The sequence below is a fragment of the Diabrotica undecimpunctata genome, chromosome 1 (genome assembly GCF_040954645.1).
Source record: "Diabrotica undecimpunctata isolate CICGRU chromosome 1, icDiaUnde3, whole genome shotgun sequence".
Classification (NCBI taxonomy): Eukaryota; Metazoa; Arthropoda; class Insecta; order Coleoptera; family Chrysomelidae; genus Diabrotica; species Diabrotica undecimpunctata.
In genome coordinates, this window is record NC_092803.1 from 145,291,035 (window position 1) to 145,316,148 (window position 25,114).

General features: G+C 34.6%; 1 protein-coding gene across 1 annotated transcript in view; it reads right to left on the minus strand.

Annotated features, from left to right (window-relative positions):
* The window catches only part of LOC140435722 (zinc metalloproteinase-disintegrin-like NaMP), a 501,897-nt gene that overhangs the window by 280,352 nt on the left and 196,431 nt on the right, over nucleotides 1-25,114 (minus strand). Inside the window, exon 3 of the mRNA XM_072524445.1 lies at nucleotides 3,898-3,977. Within this exon, the coding sequence (XP_072380546.1) occupies nucleotides 3,898-3,977 (80 nt within the window). The remainder of the gene's footprint in view (nucleotides 1-3,897; nucleotides 3,978-25,114) is intronic.

Sequence of the window (25,114 nt, forward strand, 5' to 3'; positions counted from 1 at the left end):
CTCCCAAGGAATAGTTGCTGCTACAGTTTTTCATAAACATATCAAGAGTAAAGAGAATGGCAGCAAGTTTGTCAATTGATTTTCGGTCCTTTCGAGTATCTTTGTTGTCAAACCTAAGAGCAGCAAGCAAAAATAAAAATCGATCTGCGCTCATACAGGCTCGAAAGTTTTTTGAGCCGGTACCATCTTTTGTCCACAATTCGAGGAAGTGTGTATGATTTTGTTTTTTAGTCCCTGCAAGAAATAATAATATAATCCTACTAATGCCATGATTTCCTGTTTAGTCGTATCTTTAGCCCGTCTTGGCCGTTCATAATTTAATCGCATTTTTGCAATCTGCAAATTTGTACATTCAACTATATTTTCTATGATTTCATTTGTAAAGAGTTTTTCAAAAGCACTTAGTTCCGTAGTAACATCTCTCGCACAAACTGTTGGCCCAGGAAATATCTTGACAATATTTTCTAAAGGAGTTTTAGTGTAAATTTGCTAAGAAGAGATTTCTTATACCATTTAGTTTTTCTGTCTTTTGCTATAAAATAATCATTGTCTTCATCAAGATCTGAACTGTTTTCAATGTTACTGTTTGTGTCCGAGTCAATCGTATATTGATTTTCGTCATTCAGATCAACTTCTGATTCAGTGTCGTGCTCCGTTTTTTCTATTAGCTCGTCGTCTGAAGTATCTGGGTCTCCACCAACATCTTCATCAGATTCTTCCTCAAATATAGCTTGAGCCATAGCTCTAAGTTCATCTTCTGAGAGTTTTTGGGGATTTCTTACTGGTACACGATCCCTGCAAAGTAAATATTTTGTAGTACCTCTCGATTTATAAACATTACGAGAAATATATAGAGGCAACGTTTGTAATTTTTATTATTTATTTCTAATTAATATTTCAAAGAGACATGACCGTATTGCTATGGAAGAAAGAACATGAAAAAACAAGACCACAAAAACAACTAGAAGGTCGTTAAATAGTCCAATAATAGGTACTCACAAATATCCAAATAGATAACGGTATATTAAGTTATGAGAAAATGCTAAAATAAAATATTTGATCAAATGTATTATCATAAAACTAGTTTTATTATAATAAAATGAAAGTTTTATTAAAAACAAATTACAAATTCTTTCATTCAAAACGTTGCAAAATGTCTAGCTTTTGTTACATATAAGTCGCTATACATTAATAATGCTATTTTTTAGTAGATAAACGTAATATAAATCTCACAAAATTTACTTACATAACTAGGTGCTTGGTGTACTACATACACCACTGGTAAACTTCTCCTGAATTTTTCCAACCGTCAGTCTATCTCTGCAGCAATCAATTTTACAACTGTTGAGGTTTATAGCTGACACATCAGAGATAGGTTAGGTAGAGGGACACATGCGCAACCAGTGCTTATCAGAAATAGCGGCCAATTTAGTGCGACTGGTGTACTGAGTACACCGTAGCCCGTAGTTAAAGGTTAAATAAGATCATATTATAGTACAGTACAAGAAAAATATTAAATGTAAAATATGAAAATAAAGACTAAATAATTTCCCAAACATTAGGTCCTTTGAGCCGGATTTGAACCAGCGAATTGTACAATAATTTTTGACCAACAAGCTCTATCTTTCTGTTTTGCTGCTAATTTTTGTGACTCTTCTGTATAATTGTTCTCATTGACCTTCATAGTAATCCATTGTTAAACTTCTTCTTCATTCAAAATAACTTTCTGTATTTCTATATTTCTATGCAGAATAATTGGCTCCATTGAAACGTTCAATATTAAATATATTCTTTAACGTACTTGTCATATTTTATTTCTATGGAGTTTTCTGGGTCCCTATCTAATCCAATTGTAGATTAAAACTTTCAAACTCTTTATTCCTTAGATTTATTTATATTTATACTCAATATTAATACATACTACATAGACACTGCACATTTCTGCCATGTGCTTCGGAATCATATCATATACTTATTAACCTGTATTTCTAATTATCTGTCAATCTGATTCACTCAATGACACCAAATATCACAAAAAGGATTAAGGGAAGTATTACACCATACACAAATTTTTACACTTTTCCCAACTTCTTCTTAAGGAATCTTCATTTCTCTTTCAATGATTATAATCGATAGAGAATAACCAGTTGCTTCATGTGGGAAACTTCTATAAGTTAGCAGGGATAAAGGAACTTAAAGTATCCCAATCTTTTTGATTATCAGCGACAAACATTGAAAGGTATTGGCAATAACTTCTATTATGTGTTTCGACCATTCCGTCTAATTGAAGATATAGACAGGTAATGCGAGTTTGCTTAATACGAAAGGTTTTCCTTAATTCTTGCTATAAATCTGACTTAAAATTACAGTTTTAGGCCGTTTTGAAAAATAATCCATCGCGTCCATTACGTACTTGTTTCCTGTATTAGACATTGCAAGTTAACCAAAAATATTCACTGTAAGTCGTCCAAAGGCGCTCCGGAAAGATATTCTGCCATTTTACTACTAGCTCTTGTTCTGAGACCTTTTCTACCATTAGATAAATTGAATTTCTTACAATTATTTTCTTCATCTCGGCAATAATTGATTCACTAGAATGGCTTAATTTTCATTAAGTAATCTTTTGATTGAACGCAATGAACAACGATATGACCTATTTTGGACCATACATCAAAGTAAAGTGCATGGTAAAAGAGGTCCAGGACGAAGAAGAATATTCTGGCTGCATAACCTGCGAAAATGGTTAAACTTAACCACTACCGGATTATTCAGGGCAGCAGTCAACAAAGCTAGAATAGCCATGTTAGTGTCCAACATCCGTAACGGATAGGCACCATAAGAAGAAGAAATCTTTTGACTTTAAAATGTCCTCCAGAAAGGCTACTATAAAGTTCTTACAATACACTTTTAATGTGTGATTTTGGCAGTACGAATTGTTGAACTGTACGGAATTCATTGGGACTTTCCCACTTTCGTTATAATACATTATTAAAAAGATACAGAAATTCCCATTGAGACCACGTCGCCTTTATAGTTTCACTATATTTGGTTATTTGGTTTTTATGTTGTTCTGTTTTTCTTCTAATTTATCTATTCTAGTAGTCATTTAGATAAGGAGGCTTAATCATGGAGTGTACAAGGTGAAGCAGCTTTTGTGAGAGTAGCTTCAACTTAAGATCGGCGTGGTATGCTTCTTGCGGATGATGAGTTATTTTGGGCTTAAGATGGAGATGTGAACTAAAGTTGGTTAGTATTTGTGGAGTAAATAGTGCAGAATTTATTATATTGCAATTCTGAGTATCAAAATCGCAAACGTTGTTTGTGGTCTAGAATGTTATCAGATCATATACAGCGAATGTTCCAACATTTGCTCGAGAAAAGTTTACCTACTCCTGGACTATTAATGTTTCTTATAACAAAGTACAATTTAACACTCGCTTATTACGAACTTGTTGATAAGGCAACTAAACATACGATCGCTCTCGTAGAAATTTAACTTGCGGATTAAAACCGCTCGCGAAGCGTCCTCTATCAAATTATTATTCTATTACTGAAATATTATATACCGTAAAGTGATACTTTAAGTGGGTAATAATAATTAATTACACTTAACTTATGCGAGATCGTATTTTTACACAATTTTTCCCTGTGGATAATTTTGCAAGGGAAAAATACTATTTTGACTTTAGATACTTTAAATTTGTACGAAAAGTTTAAATATTGCATAAATTACGTTCGAATATCGACCGTACCGCTTCGTTTTTCGAAAGTTTCACGAGCACAGTGGGAGTCGTCATGGAACTCGTTCCGTGCCATTTAATCATTGCTCACTTGACTCTCTACGAAGTTTTCGTTAGCCAGAACCACCCCTAATAAATTCAAAGTTGTGTAACTTACGTGTTAAGCTCTAGATCCAGTCGAAACTTGTGGTTGAAGGCTTTGATGAGAAGCGAGGTGCGATGGAAGTGCTTGCCGGTCTGTAACAATAATAAAGGCTGAATTAGATGAGATTAGTTGGAGATTTATAGGGTAAAATTGGATGTTCTCTGATGGTGGGTTAAAAGTTATCAGCGGGTTTTGTGTCCCAGTGATTTACGTTGGGCTGACTCTTGATTCTTACTTCTTATCTTCTCGTTTTTCGGGCGAGCGTTCGTCTTTCCCGTACAAATTATTTTTGGTGATAAATTTATCACAATTATTTATAACCCCCGTAAGGAGAACAGTAGTAAAAGTAGAGAATGAGGCCGAGGTTGGCTAATATACGCTTAACCTACACGATTAAAAATATTTCTACAATAACATACAAGTATTTAATAAAAAATATTAAGCATAAAAGTAAAAATTTATTTAACAGTTTTTTATATTATAATCAATAATAACATATTGTATATAAATTCACAAGGAAACTAAATTCCTGTAGCTGGCTGTATACCATGTATCATGTATCATTAAAAATTCATTTAAAAATTCCTTTATAGAAGATATAATAATAAAAACTCTGTCTGAGTTAGGATAGCACTGATGATGAAATATATTAATTCCGAAAACGTTGTGTGATATAGCCCGATAGGGTTTTTAATATTATACCTTGAACAAATGAACTTTTAAAAAAATATTGTATTCAATTTAGTTTAAATTATTATTGTCTTAACCGTAAAGGTGTACTAATTCCCCACTTTATTCTATTGGTCCATTTTCCTAAAAACGCTAAAAACAAAGGCTAAAAAAAATTTTTGGTTGAAAATTTTTGTTTATCGATTTTTGTTTGCTAAAACTAAATCTGGTGTTAGTTTTTTGCATCACCTAGAGTTATTGAACAACCTGATTTTAGTTATATAATTTAAAATCCCTATACGGTATATAGCGAGACTTGCGAATTATCTCAGAACTATACTGGCACCAAACGGCAACAATTGAAATAGAGCACACAATATCCGAAGACATACAAATCCGACGAGGAGTGAGACAGGGTTGCGTCTTATCCGCTACTCTTTAATTTGTATTCGGAGTCTATATTCAGAGAAGTATTAGACGAGGTCCAAGGCGGAATTAAGATTAACGGAATCAACATAGACAACATCAGATATGCTGATGAGACCGTCCTAATAGCAAGCAACGCACAACAACTACAAAATATAATAAATGCAGTAGTTAACCACAGCGAAATGTTCGATTTACATCTAGACGTTTCCAAAACTAAAACTTTAGTATTTTCAAAGACACCAATAAACGTACAGGTGTACGTCAAGGGTCAAATAATAGAACAGGTAAATTCCATAAAATATTTGGGAACAAATATCAATAGTAAGTGTAATCCAAAAAAAGAAATCCTATCAAGAATCGAACAAACAAGGAAAACATTCATGAGCATGAAAAAATTTTTTACAAGATCAGACCTTAGTCTACAACTTAGAATCCGAATGATCAGATGTTACGTTTTTTCTGTCTTTCTTTCTGTCCTTCTATAGCACCACATCTCACATGATTCCAACTTCTTTATGTTATCCACGTTTAGTGTCCAGTTTTCCATTCCATACAACAAAGTCGAGAACACGTAGCATCTTAAGGCTCTTATCCTCATATCCAGAGGAAGGTCTCGATTGACAAACATTGTTTTCATTTTTATAATTGCTTGTCTTGCAATTTCAATGCGTGTCCTTATTTCTCTACATTGGTCATCGTTTTAATCTACCCAGGTTCCCAGATATTTGTAGTTATTCACTCTTTCTACTTGTTTTCCCTCGATATCTATCCTACTGTATGTTGCTTAGAAATAATCATGAACTTGGTTTTCTTAACGTTCATTTGTGGTCCATATTTGATACTGACTTGATGTAATCTATTTACTAAGCGTTGCAATGCTTCTAGACTGTCTGCAAAAACAGCGATGTCGTCTGCGAATCTTATGCTGTTTAAGATTTTTTCCGTTTATTGATATACCCTGTTGTTCCTCTGATATTGCTTCCTTAAAAATAGCTTCGCTATACAGATTGAATAACAATGGGGACAGCACGCAACCCTGTCTAACACCTCTTTTGATTTCTATTGTTTCTGTTTCGACATTTTCGATTCTAATCTTTGCTTTTTGATTCCAGTACAGATTGACAATAACCCGTATATCTCGACTATCCACATTCTTTTCTTTCAAGAGTTTTACGAGTTTCTGATGTCGTACTCTATCAAAAGCCTTTTAATAATCTATAAAGCAGACATAGAGATCCTGGTTAATATCTAGTCGTCTTTGCGCGAGAACGTTAAAAGCGAACAGAGCCTCTCTCGTTCCTAGTCCTCCTCTGAATCCAAACTGGGTGTCATCTATATCTTCTTCTATTTTTTTGTAGTCTTCCATGTATTATTTTGAGAAATATCTTAAGTGTGTGGCTTATTAAGGAAATTGTTCTGTACTGGGAGCATTCTGTCGCATGTACTGACTTTGGTAGTGTTACAAACGTGGACAGCATCCAATCTTGGGGCATTACTCCTGTTGTAAATACTTTGTTGAACAGATCTAAAAGTATATGCAGTGTTTCTTCCTCAATGCAATTAATTAGATTACTAATCCGTCAGTAATATAGGCTTACTCAATCGTAAATTGTATATTTTCCATAACAAAGTAGGGATTAAATTGGGTTGTACATAATAATTGTTTTATTAATATCTTTTTTTCTCTCCTATTTTCATAATTTAATTAAAGCAACCATTACAGCAATAAAATATACTTTGGGAAATAATCTTGATACTTCTTCTTCTTCTTCTTTTTCTTCGTCTAGCCATTCACGTCCACATCTAAACATAAGCCTCTTCAAGTCTTCCTTTTCATTGTTTTTTATTGTACGCTACTTGTAGCCAATTTTTCCCGGCAGTCCTTTTCAGATCATCTGTCCATCTCATAGGAGGTCTGCCTCTGGGTCTTTTGTGTTGGTATGGTCTCCAGGTTAAAATTGATCTATGCCATTTGTTTAGATCGCTCCCAGCTACATGTCCAGCGTATTCCCATTTCAACTTTAATGATTTTTGCACCACATCGGTGACTTTGGTTTTCTGTCTTATCCATGTGTTTGTTTTCTTGTCCTTAAGTGATATACCTAGCATTGCTCTTTCCATCGCGTGTTGAGTGACTCTAAGTATATTCATATTCTTTTTTGTGATTGTCCATGTTTGTGCCGCATAAGTTAATATCGGAATAATGCATGCATCAAAAGCTTTAGATCTAAGATGTAATTGAATTTGTTGATTTCTGAGTATATAGTTCAGTTTACCGAATGCTGCCCAAGCTAACTTTCTTCTTCTTTTTATTTCTTCAGTTTGAATTTCCCTATTTAGTATTATTTTTTGTCCTAAGTATATATACCTATGATATACCTTGATACTTATTAACCTTATAATATAATACCTTAATTAGTTCTTTATTTCAGTACTATTTTTTTGTTTACTTATCATTAATTTTGTCATTTTTTATATTCATTTCCAGGTAACTATCTTTTAGAGGCATGCAAATTGGCCGAATCCTTCCTGAGATTAATTGGTCTTCCTCTGGCACAGAGCTAACCAGCATTGTCTCACAATATTGTGTTGTGAGCACATCTCTTTTATCGTTGTTGCCTTGGCCACTACATCCGCTAACTCCTCATTGTTTTTAAATTGGTGCTTACCACAAAAGCCCACCTATACAATTTTTGTTACAATAGTATCATGAAGTTTTTTATGGTACTTGCTCATAATTTTACATGAAATTACTTAAAAGATTTTTTTTAACTAAATTATTACCCTAACAGATTAAACGAAACTATTACCCAAAAACAAAATAAAACAATTTGTATTTTAAGAACGATTTCCAAAAGTATTTTTTATATTTATGTTTAATTGCGATTTATTACCAGGAAATAAAGTATAATATAAAAAGGAACATGTTTCAAAATAGTTATTGATTACACACTTATACGTATGTATATACCCATGTAATAAATTGCTAAACTTAGAAAACGATATATTTTTTCCGGAAAATAAATGTTATCGTAAGTGACACTGTGTATCAGTCCTTAAGAAAGACCGATATATTAAAACACGGCTTTGACGACAGTGACTTTTTGTTTGGAATTTCCCCACTTCAATTTGATTAATGATGTTCGGCGGGCAAATGTTTTTATTTTCAAAATGTTAGTTACTGTTCCCCTTGCTTTGTGATCAATCATTGCTTCTCACCATCCGATCATTTTTTAAGATTGTTTCATACGGCGTCGAACTAGTGTTTTGATTTTCGTGTTTTTTATCTTTATTTTTGTGTGCCGATTTTTTATTAAGTTACATCTTGACAGTGTATTGGGGAAAATTAAATAAGATTCTAAATATATATATATATATATATATATATATATATATATATATATATATATATATATATATATATATATATATATATATATATATATATATATATATAAATATATGTATGTACAAAGTAAAATGGTATTTCGTTAGAAAATAAGGCAAAATAATATCTGTCTTAATAACTAATTCACTAAAGCAAAAATACGAACCATTTTCAAATGTTATTTGCTCATATGCAAATATAATAGAATTGGTCCTAACATTTCATCATCATCATCAGTAGCTCGACAACCCTTTCTGCGTCCTGGCTTGTTCTAGGATTTTCCGCCATTCTGTTCTGTTCCTTGCTTTGTTTTTCCAGTTGGTAATCTTAAGTGTTTTCAGATCTTGCTCCACTTGTTCCATGTATGTAAGTTTGGGTCTTCCCTTTGACCTTCTTCCTACTGGTGTTTGTCTCATAATATGTTTTGGTGTTTCAGTCTCCAACATTCGTTCAACATGGCCCATCCAGCGCAGACGTCCGATCTTTATGGATGTTATGATCTCGGGTTCGTTGTATGCTGTGTACAGTTCAAAGTTATATCTTCTGAGCCATATGTCATTTTCCTTTACCGCCTTATATATGTGTCTAAGGATTTTTCGTTCAAATGTGCCTAATAGGTTTTCATCGCTTTTCGATAGTGTCCATGTCTCTGATCCATATACAAGGACCGGTTTTATCAGGGTCTTGTATATTTTGCATTTGGTGCTTCTTGTGATGTTGTTAGATCTTAGATGTTTAATTAGTCCATTACATGTTTTATTAGCGATATGTATTCTTCTCTTAACTTCTTCACTGACATTGTTATTTGCGGTAACTAGTGAACCTAGGTATGTAAAAATTTTCACGCTTTCGATGTTATAGTCTCCTATTGTCAGATTCTGTAGGTTTCTTTGGCCTGTCGATTTACTGACCTTCATGTATTTGGTTTTTATTTCATTAATGTTTAGGCCACTGTTTTGTGCCGCTCTTTCTATCGCATTAAATGCTTCTATCATCTCTCTTTCGCTTCTGGCTATGATATCAACATCATCTGCAAATGCCAATATTTGTACACTTTTTGTTATTATTGTTCCTCTGGTGTTGACTTTTGACTCCCTAATTATTTTCTCTAATGTGATGTTGAATAGAATACAGGATAGGGCATCTCCCTGTCGTAGGCCCGTTCTCACATGAATTGTATCTGTTAGTTCGTTTTGAATTCGAATTTTGCTTTGTACTTTAAGTGTTTCTTTTATGATATCAATGAGTTGAGTTGGAATATTAAAGTCTTTCAGTGCATGAATCAGAAATTCTCGATGGATGCTATCATAGGCACTCTCAAAGTCAATGAAAAGATGATGTGTGTCTATATTAAATTCACTAGTCTTTTCCAAGATTTGCCTCAAGACGAAGATCTGATCTATTGTGGACTTCTGCCTGCGGAAACCACATTGATATCCCCCAACTATTTGTTCCGCATATGGTCTCAATCGGTCATACACAATATTTGACAGTATTTTATATGCCACAGTCAGTAGCGTTATTGCTCGGTAGTTTTCACATTGAAGCTGATCTCCCTTCTTATGTAGTGGAATAATTACTCCGGTATTCCAGTCTTGTGGCAGTTGTTTATTATTCCATATGTTCACTATTAGTTCGTGTATCGCATTCAATAGGGAGTCTCCACCTTCCTTTATTAATTCTGCGCTGATATTGTCTAATCCAGGTGACTTGCTGTTTTTCAGTCTGGTAACTGCTTCTTGCATTTCAGCCACTGAAGGTGGGGTTGTTTCTCTGGTATCCGTTTTATCCAGTATAATTCCATCATATAGTGGATCTTCGTTTTTTTCAAACTTTTCTTTGAAGAATTCTGTCCATCTTTGTAGTATTTCACTCTGTTGAGTTACTATATCTCCTTCTTTGCCTCTACACATCATTGTTCTTGGTTTAAATTCTTTTCTACTTTTGTTAAGTTTTTGGTAGAATTTTCTGGTTTCTGATGGTTTATTTAGTTCTTCCATTTCTTGGAGTTCTTTTTCTATGTGTTTTCTTTTCTTTCTGCGATGTATTTTCTTCTCTTCCCTCCTTAGCATTCTATATTCCTCCTCTGCCTTTCGTGTTCTATGTCGTTGTTGTAGTCGTTGATATGCATTATTTTTCCTCTCTGTTATGTTGGGACACTCTTCATCGAACCACTGTCCTTCAGTTGATTTGGGCTTTTTTTGTAGATCCAGGATCTCTTTGGCCGCGTCTTGTATGATGTTTTTACACGCTTCCCATTCTCTGTTTATATCCTCGTGCTTTTGTCTGTTTTCTAGCCTTACTTTTATATATTCTTTGTATTTTGCCTTTTTGCTGTTGTCTGCTAAGTTTTTTATTTCATATTTTTCAATTTTGGATCCCTTTTCTTTTTTAATGTTTGAGATTCTGGCTCTTATTCTACTTTCCACTAGATAGTGATCCGAGTCTGCATTTGCCCCTCTTCTGCTGCACACGTTTATTACGTCTAAGTGATGTCTTGAGTCAATAATAACATGATCGATCATGTTTACTGTAACCCCATCTGGAGATCTCCACGTTCCCTTATGAATATTTTTTCGCTGGAAGCATGTGCTGGCAATGACCATGTTAAGGGAAGTTGCTAGATTTATTAGTCTGATGCCATTGTCATTGGATACCTCATGAAGGCTGTGCTTACCTATAGTTGGTAGGTATTGTAGTTCTTTTCCTATTTTTGCGTTGAGATCACCATAAATAATTTTAATGTCATTCTTTGGGCATGAATGGTACGTAGCTTCTAGTTCTTCATAGAATTTTTCTTTAACATCGTCTTTCTTTTCCTCTGTAGGGGCATGCACATTTAAGATGCTGTAATTAAAGAATGTTCCCCTTAGTCTCAGGATGCACATTCTAGGGTTCATAGCACGAAAGTCTCGTACGAGGTGCTTAACCTTTTTATTTACAATGAAGCCAGTACCTAGTGCGTGGTCTTTAGCGTCGCAACTATAGAATATAATCCTAACATTTAACTAATTTTATTAGTGAATATTTAGCCAAAAATATTTCATTAACTAAAACATACTGCTCCGTATCGTGTGCAACTTCACCTCTGGCAAGTGCTGGGTGTATTAACTCAGTAACCACCACTGCTGGTCCCAAGTCCGGATAAAGAAGGAGCATTGAACGATAGGCACACCATCTTGTCAAGTTAGATACAGAAAATAAGAAATTTGGGGTGGCATTTAAAGTCAGTAATAAACTATACTACTTTTTTTTGGTCAATAAACGAAAAAACGACTAAATTCCTAGTAGAATGTCGATCGGAAAGACCAATACGATCTTACATGAAACTTAAAAAAGTAGAAAGCTTTATCAATTTAGGAGTCAACATCACAAAGGACAACATTAACGATGCAGAGCGTAGTAGAAGGAATCATCTTAGTAAATACGGCATACGGATCTCCAAGACAATAATCCGACCGATCGTGAGCTGTGGATGTGAAACTTGGGAGTTGACTTAAAAATCTGTAAATTGCATTAACATAACTTAGAAGAAAGGTACTGAGACGAATACTAGGCCCTATATATGAGACCTACAGGAAGCGAATCAGATACAATTATAAAATATAAAGGGTCTAGGACACGCGGAACCTGAGTGGCTTTTGGAGTACATCAATGCATTGCTTGAAGTACAGACATTTCCTGAGGTTTGGAGGACGTCCAGGTTGGTACTGCTTTCAAAAACTGGATACAAATATCGCCCAGGATGCCTCATCTCATGCATTGGAAAGTTGTACGAGAGGATGCTGCAAGGACGGATCGACGATACGATTGAGAGATCAGGAGACCTATTCCCACGACAATTTGAATTCTGTAAAGAGAAGTGCTGCTGTGGAATTGGCACAAACAACGCTGGGCGGCTCTGCTGCTCTTCGATGTTAGAAATGCATTTAACACTCTGCAATGGAAAGAGGTGATGCGAGGTGATGCGAATTGGAAAAAGGAAGTGTCCTAACTATCTGATGAATGTAGTGGCTGAATATCTTTGCGAGAGAAAGATCATGATTGAGAAGGACACGCTCGTTGACGTAACGGTTGGAGTCCCACAGTGATTGGTCTTGGGTCCGACGCTGTGAAACCTGGTATATGATGGGGTCATGAACTTCTAATATAGAGAAGGTATAACCTTCTTCGCATTTGCGGATGATCTTGCTGTGCTGGTTATATCCAGGGACAAGTTGGATTTCCGATTTCGTATTAGACATACAGGCAACGTCGTGAAGGATTAGATGACAGCTAATAGAGTAAAACTCGCAGCAGAGAAGACCAAAGTTGTCATTTTAAAGGATATGCGAAAAAGACAAGGGATGGAACTCCAATGTGCAGGGATATAGCTAACGTCAAAGAAATGTCAATAAGTAAGAAAGTAGCGAAGAATGTGGCTACGATAGGGAGGGTGATACCTAACATTAAATTCCAAATCAGAAAGGAGGAATTGACCTACAAAGGGCTCATGAAAAGAGTAGACAGAACAAGTCTGTTGCGAGTAGCATGCACCCTTAGGACTGTATCTGCGGCGGCCATGTAGACTATCACGGGTTGTAATCCTCTGCATGTGTTAGCAGTAAAAAGAAAAAATCCCTATAAGAGAAGAGAGCATTTGACAACAGCCATAAAAAAAGAGGAAAGGGAAAGATCGCAATGGAAAAATTGCAAGAAGAGTAGAATACCACGGAAGATATTGCCCAGTGGGAGCCTTGAAACTGGGTGGACTGTAAGCACAGGCGACTGGATTATTTTCTGATGCAAGTGCTCAGAGGACATGGGTGTTTTAGGGCATATCTTTATAGCTTCAGAAAGACAGATACAGATAAATCCCTATACTGTGAATACTCTGACACTATTACTCACACAATGCTGGAGTGTAACAGATGGAAAATGGAGAGAAACATAATTTATAGAGAAATAGGTATGAGAGAGTTACTGTTACCTTTTACCCTGTTAGTGTGAGAGAGATGATCAAGAATATGACGGGAAGTAGGGTAAAGCGAAATATTGTAGATTATTACATCCGAATAGTAATTAAGAATGAAAAAGAGGAAGAGAAATATAGGCTGGACCAACGACGGAGACAAGATCAAGATAAGAAAAGGAGTGCTCTGAAAATGTCGTCAGCCTTACAGCAGCCATCTCAGTTTCGGAGTATGGTACGTGCGACATTCAACTGTGCACAAGTTGGAGAGGGTGGTTTTAGTTGGTAGGCAGGATAAAAGAAAGACATCCGTTTGCAATACCTCCTGCTTCTAAGGGGAAATGGGCTCAGATGTACTTCGCTTTTCTGGATCTAACACACGCCAGTCCCTAGAGTTATCTCCATGGGTTAACCAGGTATGTTTTTTTTAGAAATTTCCACCCTCAAGAAAAAAAAGTTAATTTCAATTACCTAGGAGTAGAGATCAATAGTGACAGGGATATAAGAACAGAGACCACAAGGCAAGCACCAAAAGCGGGAAGAGTAAGTGGTTGCCTCAGAGAAACCATATGGAGAAACAAACATCTGACCATAGAAAGCAAAATATAATACATTAAAAACTATTAACAGGTGGATAAAAACAAGAACAAAAAACTGGAACCAACATGTAAACCGAATGGGACCAGATAGATTAGCAAACATCTGTAAAAACAACAAGCCGTATAGCAGAAGACCCGTTGGAAAACCGCCAAAAAGGTGGAAAGATAATGTACAGTCAACAACGACTGAAACAGAATAAGAGGCAGACAAACAGGAGTAATCCTAGTCGCGCGAAGAAGAAGAAGAAAAAAAGTTTGCAGAACTGTACTACGAAGTGTGTTATTTGAAATTGAGCCTAATTGGACACCATTGGGTAAATATTTCATTAAGAAACCCTAACTTCTGGAGAAAAGATATTTATTTATTAAGAAAAGAGGGTAGGAGTTTTCGACAAGATTATTTCTAAGCAAATTAAGAGAACTTCTTCTCACTAAAACTTAGTGCTTAAATGGGGTTGATTGTGTATATCAATGAATGAATGAATGATAAGAACATTATTTAAGAAACCTGTTGAAAGTCATTGGTTTCCTGTACCAATTTGTAACTAAGGTGTTGTCGGCCCTTCTGAACACACGTATATCCAAAAAAAGGAATGCTACTAGTAGTAAACCCATATAATTTTACCCACTATTCAGTGGTAATGCTAGAATTGGGTCATCCATATAGCATTTAATAAAAGGGATTTAAAAATCCAATAACCTTAATCGATAAGATATCAAATCATCTAAAACAAAGTTTACGATGATGGGTAAAACAAAGGAAACCATAGGTGTTCCAAAGATTCGTAAATAATATTCATTATGAAAAAATAAGAAATTAGTATCGAGGACTAATTACAATAATTCTGCAACCACATCCCAAGAAACAATTGAGTTAGGTTGGATAGAACTCAATGGTTATTTACGAATATATACACTTACATACATATCTACATGTTTATAGTAAATATTGTTTATTATTTAAGTGTCACTTGTTGCAATGCTTTTATTGCTTTACAATTATGTCACTGGTTTATTTGATGTTATAGCAATCGCTTGGCTGGACATAAAAACGTTGATGTACATTCTTATAAGTAATTTAATGGAAATTAAGAATACCATTTTAATTTACCGTCCATAATAATATGAAAAAAATATTTTCTAAATTTTTAAATTATAGCAATTCTGTTTTAGTCAAATATAATACCCTACAGAAAAAAAAATTGCACGCGAATGAGACTCACGAATTTCGTTTCTCGTGACATCTCATATTTTTTAGTAATATTGCAATATAATATAATTTAACGACTCATATTAAATAATTATAAAGACTTTTAATAAACGTTCTAGTCATTTTTCATTTGTTTCGAGTTACAGCTCCTGCAAAATTGCCAGTTAGGAAGTTTATTAATATAAACTTTTATATTACAAGAAAAAAAACTTTAAATTAACGACACGCTCTCCTAAAATTGTAACCATTGAAAACTTCTCCAAAAAGTTTGCAATCTATAAATGTTCAATTTTTATAGAGCTTTAACTTTCCTCGTTTTCTTAATATAGTTTTCAATTTTCTACACTTTTTATAACTTCTTATGGGATCTCTTTAGAGGTTCAGGAGTGTTTTGAGTAATTTTGTTCTTTTTTTTTGTTTAAAATATCTAGGCGAGATCAATCTTAATAAATGTATCCGAAACTCAGTTACCGTAAAATGTTAAGTTACAAATAATATTTTTTTTTTCTAAAGGACTATTTTATCTACAGTCTGGAGAAAACAAACGATATTTAAAACGGAACTAACGCACTCATACCAAATGCAAAGGCGGAAGAATTACTGGCAAAATAAAAAAAATTAACGAGAAATTAAAAAAATATTAAGTAAAAAACTGTCAGAGACGTATGTTAACTAATATAAAAAGGCATCACAAAAAAATAGCGGAAACAAAAAAAATATCTTCTTTCTTTATGTGCCGTCTTCTACCGAAGGTTGGCGACCATAAAACGATAGGTTTCTCTGTTTTGTGCCGCATGTATTATGTTCGCAGCTTCTGGTATTTGAAACCATTCTCTCAAGGTTTTCAGCCAGGATTTTTTCTTTCTGCCCAAACCTCTTCTACCTTCAAGCTTGCCTTTCGCGATAGGCTGTAGCAGACTGTACTTATCATTACGGAACACATGGCTTAGGTATGATGCTTTCCTCCTTTTAACAGTTGTTAACAATTCCACCTCTTTACCCATTCGTCTTAATACCTCTGTGTTGGTCACTCGGTCTGTCCAAGGTATTTTCAGTATGCGTCGATACAGCCACATTTCTAGAGCCGCTAACTTCTTTATAGTTGCTGCTCTTAACGTACACCCTTCAACTCCTTAAAGTAGCGTAGAGAGTACGTAGCATTTCGTGGCGCGCCATCGGAGGTTAACACTTAGGTGGCGGTTGCTTAAGAGCTTTCTCATTTTGATGAATTTGGATCTTACTATGTCAATTCGGATCTTAATTTCTACGTCTGGGTCCCACATATCATTTACTGTATATCCCAGATATTTAAATCGGTGTACTCTTTCAATACGTTCGGCTTCAATATTCAGGTCGATATGTTGAATGTTCTTTTTACTGATCACCATAAATTTAGTTTTCTTTCTATTGATCTTCAGTCCAAATTGGTTTCCAGTTGTATTTACTCTATTTAGCATCATCTGTAAATCTTCGATCTTATAGGCTAGTATAACAGTATCATCTGTATATCGAAAATTACTTAATGGTACGCCATTAATCTTGATGCCCTCGTTGTACTCTTCCAGTGCCTCTAGAAATATTTGTTCCGTGTAAAAAGAAATATGATAATGGAAATATACAAAAGGAAAAAAAAGTATACTCGTAATACAGATGTAAATAAAATCATAGATAAAATGATTGTATTCACAATTCTTTACATTCATCAATCATCACCATTTACACGTCCTTTTTTCTTTGTCACTTTTGTTTCAACAGGCTTTTTCCCATTTGATATTTTGTCAATAAAATTTTTTCCACTCAATATTTTACAAGTTCAAAACTTTAAAATTGTAATATAGAGAAATATTTTCCATTGTCTCAGAAAATCACGACAGAAAAAATACTTTTTTCTTATTTTGAAATATAAATTGTAATTTTAAATGAGTTTTTATTCCGAAAATGTTATCTGAAGCGTTTTTTCGACAGTTTCTTAACCATTCACTTGAAAGACAGCTACCGAGAAAGTGATTTAAAGTGAAGATGGAATTCGACAATAAAGTCTGACTTATTTCGTTCTTACATACGAAACAATTTTATTTTAGTTAATAGACTTCAAGAACACGCATTCTTTGTGTCATACCTTTATCAGTGCGTAAAAAAGTAGAAATGGCAAATGCGTAAGAGATATCGAGAAAATAAGCCGTTCTTACAGATGTCGGTATTTGTTTGTTATTGTAAGAATATTTTTTTATGTAATATATATATATATATATATATATATATATATATATATATATATTTAATAGTAGTATATAAGTACATATAGTGTATAGTACAAATAGTAGTATATATAGTATATAAGTACAAATCATTTTAATAATAGAATATCGCAATAATGGAGATGAAGCATCCTATTACCTCTCTTCAAAAAGATAGACAAATCGGACCCGAAAAATTAAAAAGGAATTTATTTATTAAACTTCTTCTTCTTCAAGTGCCATCTTCGTTCCGAAGGTTGGCGATCATCAGGGCTATGCGTATTTTCGAAACTGCTGAACGAAACAATTCGTTGCTGCTACAGCTATACCATTCCCGTAGATTCTTTAGCCAGGAGTTTCGTCTTCTTCCTATGGACCTTTTTCCTGCTATTATCCCTTGCATGATTATTCGAAGCAGTTCATATCTTTCGCCTCTTGTAATGTGTCCCAAGTATTGCAGTTTTCGTTTTTTATCGCAGTCTCTTCATTTTAGTGAATATGGATCTGGCTTTTTCTATTCTTATTTTGATTTCTGCTGAGCTATCGTTGTCTTCATTTATAAAAGTGCCTAAATTTATTAAACACAACACTTAAATTAAGAAGCAAAGTTATAACAAATAAACTGAATGAAATTAGAACACTGGCAGAATAACACAGTGTTTTAGGTCGGGAGGATCATGCAGCGACGCTATATTTATAACGAGGCAACTGCAAGACTACTCACTAGAATACCGCAAACCGGCATATTCATGTTTCGTAGACTTTAAAAAAGCATTTAACAGAGTCAAATTAAATAACAATATCCAGTTATTCTGAGCAAGAAAGATACCTTCAGAAATAATCAAAACGATCGAAAATATCTACCAAAACAACACAATAAAAGTAAAAGTGGAAGAACTAATCGACCCTATTAGCTGGCAATGGGATAAGACAGGGAGATTCCCTGAGTATCCCATTGCCATTGTTTAACCTGATTATGGATGAAATAATAAAACAAGTAAGAACTAAAAAAGGATACCAAATGGGAGAAAAACAACTTAAATAATCTGCTATGCAGACGACGCAATACGACTCTCTCAAAGTGAAGACGATTTACAACGCATGCTGCACCAATTTAATATAACCGCCAGAAAATTTAACATGTTAATTTCTCCAAAAAAGATAAAATGCATGGTTACAACAGCAAATTTACTAAGATGTAAATTGGAGCTGGAAGGTCAGATAAAAAGACAAGTAATAAATCATGAATGTGTTGCTTGTGTGAGTCCATTTCAAAAGGTAAAAGAAATAATAAATTAGACTTACTTACAATCAATTTAATTTAACTAATTAGACGACCGGTTTCGCTTTCGTGATCTGAAGATGCTTTGCATATTGTAGAAAGCGAAACCGGTCGTCTGATTAGTTAAATTAAATTGATTGTGAGTAAGTCTAATTTATTATTTCTTTTACCTTTTACAATTAATAAAGTTTAAATATCTGGGCATGACACTATCTAGCTACGGAAAGTCCAAAGCAAAAGTGACAGACAGATCAAGTGAATAGAGCAAAAATAACCTCGAGTTACCTATACGAAACAATGTAAAACAGGACTTAACACAAAACCCTTAAAAATGTATGGGTAAGACACAATGGAACGCTAGAAGAAGAACTAGAAGTACAGATATACGACGTAGGTGCAAGGTGGAGAACATCGAGGACTGGGCAAGAAATAGAAGGTTAGAAGAAACGATCATACAAGCCGAATAACAACAAATAGGGAAGTAAATAAGGTGAGAGACGGTTCCACAATAAAAAGACAACCATTCAGAAGACTACGATTAAACGACAACTTACTCGAGGCAAATAGACAAAGTCTCTCTCTTAATCTATCTCTCTTTAGTTTTGACCTCCCGGGTCATCCTGATGGCTTGTATTGTCCGTCTCCAAAGATCTTTGTAGCTGGTTATTAATTTTCACGTATGCATAGGTCTTTTACAAATTCCTGTAATTTGGTCGATCCATTTTGTTGGGAATTTTCTTCATGATCTTCGGCGTTCTACCTTTCATTGGATAATAAGTATTTCTATATTTTATGTGTTTGTTCTGATAACATGCCCAAAGAATTTTAATTTTTGGAGATAAACTTTATTGGAGAGCCGTTTGCTGACCTTTAGTTTATTCAAATTAAATTATTTGTCATGTAATTATTCCAAGAAATTCGTAATTTTCTTTTCTAATAGAACATTTTACTCGCGCCTATCTTTCTTCTAATTGTTAGAGTTTCTAATATTTGAGAGTCTTTCGTACGGCGAGTTTTGCTAGATCACATCTATGTCTTATTTCTTCCTATAGTGAACCTTACAAGAATCTTGAAACCTTGTAATTTCGTTAACAAAATATAAAAAATAAACTCAAATTCTACCACAAAGAATTCTGGCTGAAATCTAAACAAATCGTCGGCTTCTAAAAGAATATAAAAAAATTGGATACTCACTCATCAAAGCAAAACATAACTGACTCTTGACAGCAATCAGACTAATGGTTAAGCAGTTAAAACAACAGTAGTGCAAATAAGTAACCGCTGGCGGTAAATTCTAAACACAAAATAAAATCCTAACTGATCAAAATCCCATCATTCTTACCTTAAACATAACAACCAAATAATTAATAAACCACTAAGCAAAGCCGAAATTTTTAGTGATACATTTCAAGCCACAGTAGTCACCGTAAAAACCAATACTCAAGTCAGCGGTTCCGTAGAGAAACCGAGCGAAACATAGACTATCTTCCGGAAAATTCAGATTTCCAGAGAAGTCCTAACTATCATATAATAGTGGCCTTAATAGACACCAAAACTGTCAGGAGACTGTGTAGCCTAGGCAAAAATACAGCGCCTGGCCCAGATGGCATACACAGGAGATACCACAGGAGAAGCCATGTTCCCGCTGCTAGCCGAAACTATTCCTTTAGCTGAAATATTTTTCTACTCCTTGGAAGGTATCCAGCCCAATAATAATCCCTAAACCAGGAAAGCCACCGACCAGTGCTAAATTTCACAGATCAATTTCACTGCTAAATACTCTAGGCAAGATCTAAGAAAGCATTCCAAAGAAAAGACTCGTAGACCACCTAGAAATATAAAACGGCATTCTAAACTTCCAGTTTCGATTCAGAACTGGTCAGTTCACACGAAATGCATTGATAGAATCAGCATCTCTAACATCTCAGGCACAGCAGACCCGTGTCGTCAAATAAGCAAGAGATAATTCACCAATCGGCAGAAGTATCGGACGAACTCACAAAAAATGGAGTGACAAACTTTCATAGAGGTATGTATTAATCCGCCAATGAACAAACAGAATTGCTTATAAAAGGGAAGAAGAAGAAGAAGAAGAAAACATACCAATTCTGGCATGCTGGACCAGAGTGGTCACTGAGGTGAACTGCTCATTGGGTGCAAATATGATATTGGTTGAAGGTAATTTATTCTTCTTAATATTCTCCTAGGAACGCTTCGGTATAAGGCTTCAATTTCTCATACAAGATGTTTGACAATATCTTGTATGCTGTATTTAGGAGAGTTATTACGTGGTATTTAAGAAAGGAGATAGAAAACGATGCGAAAACTACAGAGGAATAAGCGTAATATCATCAATAGGAAGATTATATGGGAAGATACTGCGAGAAAAGATAGAGCAAGCGATAAAAGGCAAAATCGGGGAGGATCAGGCAGGCTTCACGGCAGGAAGATCATGCATAGACCACATATACACACTGGAACAACTGTTGGAAAAGAAAAAAGCAAAAAATAGAGATATATACTTGGCATTTGTGGATCTGAGAAAGGCGTATGACTCTGTACCAAGGTCAGAACTATGGGAGGCAATGTACAAATTAGAAATACAGACGGAACTCATAGAAGCTACAAAAGCTCTGTATAAAGAAAATAAAGTGTCCATTAAAATGGGAACAAGAATCATAGGAGACTTCACCACAACAAAAGGGCTCCTGCAGGGTTGTTCCACATCTCCAACGCTATTCAAAATATACTTAGAGAAAGCCTTGACTACATGGAAAAGAAAATGCGAAGGCATGGGAGTACCGGTACGGAACGAATACCTATATACGTTAAGTTTTGCAGACGATCAAGTAGTGATTGCACAAGACCAAGACGACCTCAGCTACATGATGAAGAAACTACAAGAAGAATATACCAAGGCTGGCCTAGATATTAACCTCGCGAAAACAGAGTACCTATCTACAAGTGAAGAAGACATAGAAGATCTACAGATTGATGACAACGTAACAATCAAAGGAAAGGATAAATTCAAATACCTGGGGTTCATAATCACGAAAAAGGCAACAACAGAGGAAGAAATTACACAAAGATTAGGACAAACAAGAACAGCAATCCGATAACTTAACTCAGTATGGTGGGATAGACACCTAAATATGAAGACAAAAACGCAGATTTATAAAACATTAGTGCGAAGTATTATGACATATGGGGCCGAAAATTGGATCATAAACAAGAAAAACAGCAGTAAGATAATAGCAACAGAGATGGAATGAATGCGAAGATGCTGCAGAGTAACGAGAATGGATAGGAGAAGTAATGACGAAATAAAGCAAAGAACATCAATAGAAACAGACATACTAACATATATAGAACAAAAAAGACTAAAGTGGTATGGACATGTAAGAAGAGCTAGCGACAGCAGATGGATAAAAAGAATAACCGAATGGAGCCCCATAGGAAGGAGGAAAAGAGGATGATCCCGAAAATCCTGGAGGAACGAAGTAGACGACGCCATGAGTAAGAGAGGACTAAACGATGGAGAATGGAACAACAGAGAAAGATGGAAACGGTTGAGCGAGGGAAGGCAGTGAATATCCCTAAATATATATATATATATATTACGTGGTTAATTATTGTATTCTAGTTATTTCCCCTTTTTGTCTAACGCGAGTATTAAACGTAAGCTACATTCCTCAGGCATTTGCTCCTCAGACTAAATTTTACAATCCATTAAAAGATAACCGATTTGTATCCATTACAAGTAAGAGGGCAGACTAGTTTACAGAACCCACCTGTAGTGGACTTAACTTATTTTTGGAGAAAGAAATTTTCATCCAATTGACTAAAATGAGTTTTATTTTATTTGTGATAAAGATAATATATTTGCATTTTTATTTGAACTAGATAAGCGTGTTTGTTGTGACGTTTAAGAACCCTTGCAATATAGATAATAACAGAGCTATTCAATGCAAGCAATAATTAAGTCTTTAAGATAAGTAGAGACTCCATAGCGCTCCTTGAAATTAAAGGATCTACTACGCTCAGGGCAATTTCTAATCTTACCATGCCGTCCAGCGCAGCATCGTTCGAGGTGTATAAGTGCAAGTTGATAGCATTATGCCGCCGAGTGGGAACAGAGCAGACTATCACGCCAGCAATTTGACCCGAGTTGTTTGCACTATTGTTTATTCAAGAGTCTGTTAATTAGGACGCAGGATATTGTTTCTGATGAAAGCGTACCGCCTGTTCAGCTTCCGCTAATACTCACACGCGTTGCTAGCCCAATATTAATTGGATTTATAACTATGCGCCGAATGATACTTTTACACTCAAATGGAAATATGTTACTGTTTTAAACATGAAATTCGATATCAAGCAAACCTACTCAAACAAAAAAAATCGTATTTGTATACATTTACAGTGCCCTTTTTAAATATTGAAAATATTATTATTACTTTTTTTACTTATTTCCTTTTGTAGTCAACCTTACAAAGAGAGACTTGACGTACAACTTATCTGTATATATTAGAGTACAAGTAATCTGTATATATTAGACAAGACAAAAAAGGAAGTTTTTGATCAAACAATAAATAAAATTATGTGGTAGCACATTCCGCTATTGTTATAAATATTTAAATTGATACGGTAAGTAGTTACGAAAATTGAAAACATACAAAGACTACTTGATTATGTGTGTTATAGGATTTTTTTTTGAGATCATTAAGATTTTTTAAGATCATTAATGTACTCAGAAAAAAATTTTAACGAGGCTCTTTACGGAATAGACGAAGGCATCCTTCTAAATGGTGAAAGAGTAAACAATGTTAGATATGCCGACGACACCATGGTGATAGCAGATAGTTTAGAGGGACTTCAGAGGCTAATGGACAGAATAAACGAGTACAGTCAACAGTACGGACTAAACATTAATACCCACAAAACCAAACAAATGATTGTCAGCAAGGAGAATATAAATGGGGCTCATCTATACATTAATGGGACGCAGATAGAGCGAGTAAAACAGTATTGCTACCTGGGAACTATTATAAACGAACAGTGGAGCAATGTACAGGAAATAAAGTGCCACATAGGAAAGGCAAGAACGGTCTTTAACAAAATGAGCGCCATCTTCAAAAGTCACAACATATCCCTGGATACAAAAATGAGACATTTGAGATGCTATGTTTTCTCTGTGTTGTTGTACGGGGCGGAGCCATGGACGCTTACAGACACCACTATTAAAAAACTTGAAGCATTTGAGATGTAGCTTTATAGAAGAATGCTGAGAATATCATGGACAGCAAGGATCACGAACAAGGAAGTTCTAGAAAAAATGAAGAAGGAACCAGAGATTATGTTTACGATCAAACCCATAAAATTGCAATATCTGGGACACGTTATGAGAAATCAGCACCGTTACTCCCTGCTGCAGTCTATATTGCAAGGTAAAGTCAAAGGTAAGCGAGGACTCGGTAGAAGGAGAATATCATGGCTGCGGAATTTAAGAACATGGTTTAAGAAAACCTCAACGGAGCTGTTTCGAGCCGCAGCGAGCAAGGTCATGATTGCCAATATGATTTCCAACATCCGAAACGGATAGGAACCAGAAGAAGAAGAAAGATCATTAAATTCTATTAATGAAGGTAAAACTGCTATGTTTTAGCCTTCTTCTTCTTCTTCGTATGTTAGGCCTTAAGGCCTGTTGTTTTCAGTTTGATTTAGTAGTATTTGAGATGTTGACTGCTAGCTTTATCTCCATCTTTTGTGGGTGGGGGGCTAACTTGTGGTCAGTACTTTTATCCCTGTTGTGCTTAAGATTTTCTTGGTATTTGCTGTTTCTGCTCTTTATTCTATAGCATAGGTTAATATCGGTCATACATACCGCAGTTATATTATAAATAGAGGGAGGAGTATATAAAAATATACTCCTCCCCTCCTTTTCTAATATATAGATGCATATATTGCATATTTTTGCTTATTATGATATGATATGATATGATTTATTTTGCAAATTTTAAACATAAAGGATATAAAAGTTTACAATTTTCTTAGTCATTAAAGTTTTCATGTCTCAAAAAAAAAGAATATTTTATTAGCATACCAAGTCGTAGGTACCTAGCTGCTTTTAAGGGTCTAATTATTTTGTTAATTTCCGGCAAAAATTTGTAAAAAAAACCTGTTTTGTGCATTTAATTAAAAAAAACTGTAAATAGGTTTTGAGATAACGCAGTATTCAATATTAGGCGACTTTCCTTTATATATATATATATATATATATATATATATATATATATATATATATATATATATATATATATATATATATATATATATAAAGCAAAGTCGCCTAATATTGGATACTGCGTTATCTCAAAACCTATTTACAGTTTTCTGTAATTAAATGCACAAAACATAAAATTGTTCTGTGTAAACTATATAGTTTCATTGTATACTACTAGATGGAA